The 11,231-nt window shown below is 32.4% G+C and overlaps 2 protein-coding genes across 2 annotated transcripts in view; one reads left to right on the forward strand and one right to left on the reverse strand.

Moving 5' to 3' along the window:
- Positions 1–11,231, reverse strand: part of LOC115237666 (coiled-coil domain-containing protein CG32809) — an 89,874-nt gene that overhangs the window by 53,322 nt on the left and 25,321 nt on the right.
- Positions 5,875–11,231, forward strand: part of LOC115237674 — an 18,311-nt gene continuing 12,954 nt past the window's right edge. The window contains exons 1-2 of the mRNA XM_029810879.1: positions 5,875–5,911; positions 8,790–9,070. Of these exons, the coding sequence (XP_029666739.1) occupies positions 8,819–9,070 (252 nt within the window). The 5' untranslated portion in view covers positions 5,875–5,911; positions 8,790–8,818. The remainder of the gene's footprint in view (positions 5,912–8,789; positions 9,071–11,231) is intronic.

Here is an 11,231-nt window from a genome sequence, read left to right on the forward strand (position 1 = left end):
CAGATACCATATATATATATATATATATGGTATCTGGTAAAATTTTCTCAAAGATCCATGTAACCGGCTAACGATGCTCAAACCCATATTATCACTCTCTAACATACACAGGCGCGTTTCTATGCAGTCTATTCTGTACAGTAATTATACACGCGAATCGACTTTCGTTTTCCAGGGTAGGGTCATCCTTTCGCCGGTGCGGTGTCGGTTTCTTCCGGTATTTGATAAAAAGAGAAACGTTTTGGTAGACTGGCACTGTAGGTGAGAGCAAAAAGAGAAAAAAGAGAGAGAGAGAGAGAAAGACAGAAGAGAGGAAAGGGAAGGGGGAGGGAGGAGGCAATCAATGATTTGCATTTTTTCCAGAACCCAACATTTCCCGCGACTTCCCATGAGTTTCCCTTTACATTCAAGTATAGATAAACAGATAAAGTTACGCTTGTACGGTTGTCTGAATAGACTTTCTTCGAGGACATTGCGACCGACTTCCGGTAAAGATACACCACATAGATTTAAGATTGTTAAAGATAACGGATCTATCGAGTTATATAGTGCAATATATTTTTTATTCAGAGAACTTTAAAATAAATAGATAAAAATATTTTTTTAAACTTTAATTTTTTTTTAACTTTTTGATTTATTAGAATAAAAATATGAAAAATTTGTATTGATCATAAAGAATTAAAGATCTTAAAACTATTTTTAAGAAGATACACGGGCGAATAATTTATTTGATTCTGTTTTAATTCAGATGTCTACTTCAGGTAGAAAGGAGAAAACTACGTTAATTGGGACGAGAATTGGTAATTCCCATCGAGTCTAAGATTGTAATTTATTACCGAGCGGAACATATATATAATAGTATTAGTCCTATTATTATAATCGACCATGCGTGTCGACGCTCGTTAAGAGAAATCGTCAACTTGTAACGAGGAAAAGATATATACATAATTAAAAGCTCGATCAAAAAGCACGAAGGCTCGCACGTAGCAATGAGTCGTTTGACCTCGTTCAACGACTTTCGACAAGCGTATTATGTACGTGTTCACAACGCATGAATATCAAGTGCAAGGATATTCCCTTTCCCCAATCTCACTTTGCTACAAATACCGCAGCAACGTTTGTAGGATTATATATTTTTCCTTTTTACGAGAGTATACACTTATTTTTTTTTTTTTTTGCATTCTAAATACTTGAGGGTTACAAATTAATATTGCTAGCGTTAATATACAAAGTTACAAAACTTATACTCTTATGTTTACAGAGAATGCAAAAAAATTTCATAAATTTTTAGATTCAATAGAATCAACATAAATTTCGTCACAAAATATGTCATCAAAAACATGAATCTAATATCTCAAACAGATAGACAAGGACAAAAACTAGTTCAGATTATCTGTGTCAGGTAATCGTTGCAATTAAATATCGATAGAATCGCAAATGAAATTAGACTTTTCATGGCATGTCGAGCGATCATTGCTACATCATAAATTGTGCAACAAACTTTAAATTTGCTCCGATTAAATATCCAGTTAATTAATAAATCGATCATCGAAACCAGATAACTAACACAAAACCTTTCTCATTTCTCCCTAGTTTCTCACGTATAACATACAATATGTAATATATAAGTTATATTATATCTGTAAAATTCTCTGCTGGCTGTTTTTAATATTACGATGATTAAAATTTGTATATCAAGTTCTTAAATTTTTATCTTAGAAAATTGCATTTTATTCTGAATTCCTATTAAATTCTCTTTAATATTTTTATTGAAAAGATTGATTCTGAATCGATTAAATAAAATGAATCATGATAAAAAGAATTGACAAAAAAAAATTTAATTTTGCTGAAAAAAGTCGCTTCGTCAAAAAATTCGTGATTGCGAAATCGAGGATATATTTCGTCTCTGTTTTAATATTAAAACACTTACAATTAATTAGTGTAACACGAAAGAACATAAAAGAGTGTACTTAAATAATTGCATGGTTGTTTTACATCGATGCCATTATACACATCCGGCGGGAAATAACACGCAACAAAATGAATTAATGTTATATATTATGCTGCAATAGTTTGAAATAAATGCGAGTGCATTAAAACAGTAACGGCAATTACAACAAATTGATTATCAAACAGTTTTCACGCGGGTTTTATCGCACCGTTTGATGCAGAAAGTGTGTCAGGAAAACGCATCGCATTTAAAATGTAAATGCGATTGCAGCGCGTATACTTATACATCTACGCACTGTTTATGTATTACAACGCGTAATAACTATGTAAATATTATAATGTATATATATTTTTATGAGAATAAAAATAAAATTATTAACAAATAGAAAATGCTGCATAAAAGACAATTGAGAATTGCCGATGCTGCGATAAACATTCCGATAATAACGAGACAAAATTAAAATTAAATGAGGAACATTAAGTAAAAGCATGAAACAGTTCGATTGAGCTCAATTAGTCGATCACAGTTCAAACTGAGATCAATTCAATGATCAGAGCAATGCTGCCCTAATTCGGTCACATAGGAAGGTCGAAACAAAGTCGTGACCGCAACTCGATCATTCAATTTCGTGGGAAACATCGTCGGTCGAGCGTTTACTCTAATTCCAGTTTTCTCTTCATTAGCATCCCGAGTGACGCAAATAAACGTAATAACGTTGGTGAGTCATAATTCCTCAAACGCTACCCGGTCAAATGCGCGAAACCCCTAACGCGCAGAAAACTCTTTGGAAGCCTATCCGATAAAATCGGATTTTCTGCCATTATTCTGTGTGTTGGGAAAGATCCTATATACAACACACGGTTTATGTAATGCAATCAACGATCCCGAGAGAGAGAGAAAGAGAAAGAAGGAAAGGATTTTTCGGCGGGTAGCATTGTGCATTCTCTCGATCCGGTTTTGAAACCCGATGATGCCGATACGCGTGTGGCACCAGTTACATGACATGTAGTGAAGCAGGATGTCATTTCATGAGATATATGACTGTCACGCCAATTATAAATGAGCTGATATTCCGAATTTGCAATGATTAAATGAATATTTTCATGTATGAAAAATATACAACGAGAGAGAGAGAGAGAAAGAAATAAAAACCATAAAATTAATTTTCTTTTTTCGTATAATAGACTATCAAGATCGCTGATTTAACATCTCAAACTAATTGTGATCGAAACTGTTATCTTTTTTCGCTTCTTCTTTTTATATTATAATTATTATCAAATCTATGCGATGAAAATAAATCCATCTAAAATAAAACTTATAATTTAACTTATATTTTAAAAAGAAATACATATTTTCTTTCAAATTCGGAATAATTTTATATGTGGTGCAAATTATTCAACTTTAATTGCCATACAAATTTATTAATGTACATGAATATAATATATATTAATCGATAATTACTAGTTAGCTAATTTAATTATGTACGCGAAATAATCCATAACATGGTATTGACATAGATAATTATCGTCAGTGAAAGTAACAGTAAAAGTGACAAAATTTGTACTTATACAACATACTTATCGCTGTCAACCGGTTATCATTTATATGTTGTAAGAAAGATATCATCCTTCTTTTTTATCACGATTATTATATCAAAGAAAGCATGCATAAAATGAGGGAACGACTCATATGCAACTTCTAGATCCGGTTTTGATAATTACTCTCGCCGACTCGGTAGCTCTATTATGATCTAGAAAGGAAACTTTTTGGCTCTTCAGCCTCGACCGGATTCGATTTTTATACGTGAGGCATCCTCAACTACCTCGAGAGCCGGATATTCGGGTCTGGATCGAGGTGTTTCGTAATTCATTATAAAGGTTTCTCTTATACTCTGTACAATACACTTACGCACCACGCCTGTGCTCACTTTCTATAGCGGAGGAGAACATCGAGAGGGAAAAAAGATTGCGGTTGTCGCGCGATGACGACACGTTCGCCGCCTTCGTCGGGACTGTCTACCTTCATCAGGTAGACTGGATTTCCGATACTCAATCGCGTTCGCGACCGTCGTTTTAATTCATTTTACGAATGCTCCTTTAGTCATAGAGATTCTGAGACAAATTTAAAACTCATTTTTTATCGAATTTAATGTTACAAAGCTATTTTATTATGTCGAATAAAATTCGAACATATTATTCTCGTCAATTGCATAACACATTCAATTGTATAATATCTGTTATACAAATTTTATTACATTTGTGTGAGAGCCTTAGAAAGTTCAAATTGGAAATTAAGATGTCATCAATATTCACCAAAAAGAAATTGACTTCGTTAAGAAATCTATGGTTCAAGGGATTATCCGGTACGTTATGTTCATCAACGAATTATGTATGCAAATTACTGGCCAATGTGTATATCCGCTGTCATCTCCGATTACGCGAATTATTCAGGTAGTCGCCTTCGCATTGAAAGCGTCTTTTAGTTTCGCGAATAAACGACGCTATAAAGGCTTCCGGCAATCAATTGCGAATATGGAAATAACTTGATAAACCTCGATAGCAGAAGGATCGGTGACGCATAATACGCATATCGATCTATGTCATTTCAACGGGATTCAATAAACTGTTCACTGCCAGCGCGTTTCACGCAAGCACCGTTATCTGCGTTATTATCTCTTCGATTGAAATTTACGTCACACGCGAGCCTGTTATAACAGAACTCGATCTCATCCCCATCAAATTTGACAATTACACGCCACGTAACATATACGTAAAATACCAAAGAAAGTAAAAGCAAAGAGAAATGTGTTTGTGTCTCTATATATGGGCTTACGAATATATACGTAATCGAAAAAGCGATCACCTCTCATATATCTTATATTGCCCCTCTTCAGTTTAATCTACGCAAATTTTAATACATTGCTTTATATACAATTAAACCTGTGAAATTAAACAAATAAAACAATAAGTAACAATAAAAAGTACAGCGATATAGCGACAAAAACTAAATGTGTATTGATATAATCTATTTTTAAATAATCGTTTAATTTTGGAGTTTTAATTGTACATTAAGACAAAGTGTTTAAGTACTTTAGAAAATCGAAATTAATTGAACTCTATACATTTGTACAATAATAATCATTAAATAAAAATAAATAATTAGAAGATAATTTATGACATAGTGATCGTATTAGCTATAGATGTAACAAATGTCAAGTTGTTATGCTATATCGTATTATACTTGCATATATAGCTTATTGCATCAGTGTGCATTTAGCCTGAAGGCCAAGTGATCCAATATTTATTTCAATCAGCTTCTACGTTTTTATATGTAGTAGAAAAAGAAATATCACAAGATATTAAATTACGATAATAATGTAATAAATTGTGAAGCTAAACAGAATCAAATCACATATCATTTAGCAAATGTGAAGAAATAACATCGCATTTTCTATTTAAAGTATCATAATCTTGATAGATTAAAGATAATAGTAATTCACTTTTAATTATTAATTATTGTATTTATCTACATGTCATCTCCATTGTATTTCTCACGCGTCGAAGATACAGATATATGTGTGATGTACAATTCAATCTTCAAGAAAGGTTGAAGAGATGACATATTGTGTCCCTAGTTTAATATCCACGAAATATTAACAAAATAAAAATGAAAAAGAAACTTAAAAAATTAAAAATTGATTTGACTAATTTACGTATGATTCGTACTTTCCATATGCGTATGAGCGAATGTACGATCGGGACAATGTCTGACTACGTTGGGGAAGAGCGAGACAACAGGCTCGAAAACGAGGCAAAAGGTGTATCAAACAACCAAGTAGAGGAAAGGTGTGTACCTCCTGCGAGCTTACCAGCTCAACGAGCGGGCAGTTACCTTTCCGTTCTACGACCGCGAGGATCTACCTCCCTCCATACTGTAGAACTCGCTGATCACTATCTCTAGGTGAGTTTTACGCGCGAATATAAATCTCGCGATTCTTAAAAGCAACATTAACAACATTACGCGGATTATCGTCTAGTGTTCGATCCTCTGTGGTGCTTACAAGCGCTTGAAAAAATATTGTTTGTTATATAGAATTTGTGATTTTTTACGGAAGTGTCTCTATCACTCGATTTTATTTGATTGAATTGTGGTAAGTTGTAAAGTAGATAACTAGACTCTATACGTACATTAAAATCTTAAAAAACACTATAAAACATGAAAGTCCTATAAATACAATATTTTCTAATATAATTATAAATCTTTTGATTTGTTTATTGAATGTTAATCAATTTCGCGATAACATGATATTGCGTATTAGCCAGATGTAATAATGTTATAATAACATTATCACAATACAGCTATATGTTACGTATCGTTTCTTTTACAAAGAAGAAACTTATATACATTTGATGTCATATAAATCCGGCAGAAGATTGGCATGATTCATGCTAAAGGGTATAGTCGTTTCAACGTCGCCGGAATATTCAGGACACTGCATTTTAATTTTTGCTTTGATAGCTTTCACTGTTGGTCGCAATTTGTTTGATCATGATAGTGTTACAAAGTAACTGCAATCTACACTCTATACAGATACGTCAGAAGCTCTTATGACAAAGTGAAAAGTTGCATTAATGACTCTGTTGATGAGAATGATGCAGCTTACATAAGCATTAAAAAACAATGACACAAAGGGATAAATTTCCTCTCACACTTCTTAAACAGAAAGCATTATTATAGTGAATTGTGCATAACGTTCAGTAATATATCTCAATGACTAAAATTTAAAATGTGCATTTTTTTCAAAAATAATAAACCGGTATTACTTAAAAAAGGTTAATTAATGAATAATGCAAATAATATTAATAAATTTTCGAGTAATCGGCAATTATATTAAATTGTTAACAAATTTGTAAAATTATTAAAACTATATCAAAGAACCGTTAGTATCAATTAAATATAATTACGCTATCAAATAAGAATTATTTTATACGTATTATTAATATTTTTCTTACATAAAATAAACTTTTCATTATATTAATTTTAGAAACATTCATATAAAGATCTTGATATATTCTACTTATCGTTAGTGCCACTTCAACTTTCAATTTCATATCATTTTGAATTTCTCGCGTTTTATATATAAGCATGAGAGGATTCATTTTTTATTTTAAAGATGGGAGTGAATTTTCTATATCGGATATGTAGATCTTTCGATGCCGGAAGCTAATCTGATTGATCTGTTGATTACATTTTGCTTCATTCCCGCGTTTGGATTCCGTTAGTACTGCCGTTTGACATATCTGGGTTTAGTCGTACCGGTTCACTTACAACCAAGGCAAGGTATAAAATTCGTCTCTGATTTCATTCAATGATATTAACAAATAAAAGACTTTTTTTCACGTTTCTCGATTATTAATATATATATACATATATAAATATAAATAATTTAATGTTGTAAATATTTGTGCAAGTTGTAAAAAATTGATGCAGTTATCGATAGCTTAAAATCTAGAAGTCTACTCTAGCGCAATGGCGATTAGTAATTAGAAAATTATTAACGCGTTATTAAATGCACAGCAAACTACTGCGAGAAACAACGAGATTTAATAGACGGCGACTTATATCAATCGTAAAACTCATTCCCCGTTACTTCTTAACGCGATACAAATTTCACGTTTTTCGTACAAACTGCCGTTTCCATCGACTTTACGAGCATGAGACAGATATTACGTAAAAGAACGTGTCAGAAAGTGTGGTTCCAATATCGAAGTGTGTTGAAATATCAACTTATATAAATGTAAATAATAAAACAGAGTTTTTGTATTTGCAAATACGAATAGATTGCATAAACACAATATTGTTAAAGATAACACACTATGGAAATATATTTAATTGAAAACTAAAATGAGTAATTATAAATAAAACGACTAAAATAGAATTATAAATAAATAAATAAATATTGAGAAGATACTATTAGAGTAATTACGTTGCCAAAATTCAATTATATATTTAGAAATTAATTATTAAGTTCAAGGATAGGCATACTTAACAAAAGGCACTATTTATCTGGGTATGCGAAGAAAAAATGCAGAAAGTATTTAGCTGCAGTATTTACTTGTATCTAGGTCTAATCTCATTGCGAGGCCGTTTAGCAAGTGCTATCACGGCATCTCGAAGACGCTCGACATAATGAGATAAAAATATCGCGTGTCTAGTACGCAAACAGTATGAAAAAAGTAGCGATACTATCATCGCGATTCTTGCATTCTTAAGCGGTACACAACATTCGTTACGCTCGCCTGAATTAAATTTCGCAACGAAATGATGCTGTTGCGTGCGCGCCGTATTTTTTCTGCATTATATTGTATCCAGCGAAGCACACAGCCGAGGTGGACTACGTTCCATCGGAATCCGATTCGACGTAACTTTCCCGGGATTTGTTTGCCTACACCGCAACAATGTAATATCGAGCAGTCGTAAACCCGCGATTATCATGAACCGAGCGAAAGAATCTACTGGCTGAATTGCAATTTATTTGTGCGAATGAGCCTAGCAAAGCAATCAAGAATGTCAATTTTTGTCTCAAAAATACAGATGTAAATTATTTTTTTATCTTGAAATGCAATACACGTAAAACAATTTTTTTTATGAAAAAGATCGAAGAAATTTGTATAAAATATGAATATATCAAAAACCACATTTATTCCAATCCATTATTTTTAAATAAAACAAAATAGGCAAAACACTTTGGAGTACAAAGAATTTATATATGATTTCCAAAATGATTATCGAAATCAATAATAAAAAAAACTAAAAAATTTGATCTGTCAACTTGCAGGTAGCTCGAGAGGAACGAGCCGCCCGAAGATGACGTCGATCCTGCTCGCGTACGCTACTTTCATTGCGTTTTCGTGTGTGGCGCAGGCGATCTCGTCGTCCTGGAGACCGATCCTGCCGGCCCATAACGTCGGCGCAGGTATATTGCATCAGGAGGCATCGATTTTCGAAAATGCGCCTACGCAGACGCTCTACGACGTGGACAGTTCTCTGCTACTGCCACACGACCAAGAGAAATGTTCTCTTTACAAGGTCGCCATGACCCAGCAGTTGTATTTTGAGGTAAGTAGATTACCGAGCATATCAAATTTTTATATCGTATATTTTTATATAGTAATTGTACCGATAAGTCAAAATGTTTAAATGGAAGATATCCAAAAAAATTAGCAAATATTATAAGAGAATCAATGGCGTTATAATTAATATTTCGTTCAAATAAAATATCCACTAATTAATAACTTGCTATATTGAAGTAACCAACGTTAACAGACATAGAAAAGAATCGTGTACGTCGTATAACAAAATGTGAGACATTTCGAGTCACACATAAAGATTATACATATATGTGGCACATGTATAAATATATACATATTATGCAAGATGAGAATAATCATGGCAATAAAGTCGTTTGCAGAATTTTTTCCTAGTTGTAGTGTAGAACAATGTTTATTCTAGTTTAGCGATATCGATATTGTTGTATTCATGCATGTATATATTGGGAAACGTGAATTGCAGTCGCTATTGTCGCTATTGTCACTATTGAATACAAATTGCTCTATAGATAGCGATTAGATATAATGTAATTGGAAACGCGTTGCTAATTATGGTATAATTTCGGGGTCATCTGATATATCCCACAATTTGTAAGATGTGATTTTGTCATTACAAACTTTATTCAATAATTGCAGTGTATATCTATATATTATTGGATATATAGATATATGAATAAAGATAATATATTTTATAATATTTTTAATACATTAAAATTATAGCATTATATAAAAAATACAATAATCTGAAGTATTACAATTTGCAAATTTTATCAGTGGGATTCATTGATAAATTTCAAGTTTTCATTTTAAGAAAATATCTTATAACAAAGTATAAGTTCCTCTTAAATAAATTGCAAAGATTTATATAACAATTTCTGTGGCACGGTGGCTATACTCTTCCTGATCCGCGTCTCGCGTGCAACTAACGCTAACGGAATTCTGCCGTTCATATGCTACGTGAAGCGCATTTTATGCTCGAGAGAAAGAGAGAAAGAGCATTGGCATTGCACTGACCAGGAGATTCGCGATGCAAGCGAAATGGCAACGAAAGTAGGAGAAAACACTCTCTCGAGATACCAAATCCCTCCGGGCGCAATCTCGAAACGAGTCCTGAATTTTTTACCGATGTGATCCGGAATGGCGAAATCGTTACATCTGTTTCTTAATTGATTTACTTATCGTTAATTCGCTGCTGTCTGTATATCGTAAGGTTCGTTAAAGACAGAATACAGGAGCCATTTCGTCTTTAACGTAAACTCACAGTCGAGAAAGCGAACATTCTAGGCAAATTATTTGCTCATCTGATACAGCAGCGGCAATATTCCTCGGTAATTTTTTTATAACAGCCGGAAAATAAATCGTAAGATCAGAGAGACATGATTAGCGGAAGTTACTGAAGACAAATTGCTTTCCAGCAACAAAAAATTATTATTTAAACACATATTTAATAATTTTATAATTGCTATTAAATTTTTAACTATTCAAATATTAAACTGTAATAATTATATACTATAAATTTTTAAAATAATCATTATTTCCATTATTTTTTTGATAGATATAAATTTTAACGTTAAGAAATATCGCAATGTCACATTTTTATGTTAATTAATATTCAGATTATGATTATACAACACATTTGATGAAGACAGTTTTGCTCTATCGAGTCACTAAATGGAAGACGTTTACTTGACACTTTAACTATCTTTCACGTTGCAAGTAATAGACTTGACTTAAAGAGAAAGGAAGTTAAACTACACCGGTTTATTTAGAGAACGGCGATTTTAACAGCCTTCACCAATATAGCTGTATATGTTTCCATTTAAAAACAATAAATCTGTTATTAAAATCTTATGATATAATTTAATATAATTCTAATAAATCTCTAAAGGAACATTATAATTCAATATAGTCTTTATAATAATAATTTAATCAAAAATTATTCTTTTCTTCTTTAAATACGCTAAGAGACAGTCCACGATTCACAAAAATGAGAAAAATGTCAAAAATATAGAACTAAATTAAACTTTCGCGCAATCTACAATTGCAATTCTTGCGAGAATAATCTATCGATGCGATCGGCATGGCAAAATTGAACGCGATGGAAAGCGGGCAGAACGGATAGGACATTTTCTCTGTTCATCAAAATCCGTGCCAAGTAATATCATCGGAAG

Source organism: Formica exsecta, unplaced genomic scaffold, assembly GCF_003651465.1.
Source record: "Formica exsecta isolate Colony F162 unplaced genomic scaffold, ASM365146v1 scaffold303, whole genome shotgun sequence".
NCBI lineage: Eukaryota > Metazoa > Arthropoda > Insecta > Hymenoptera > Formicidae > Formica > Formica exsecta.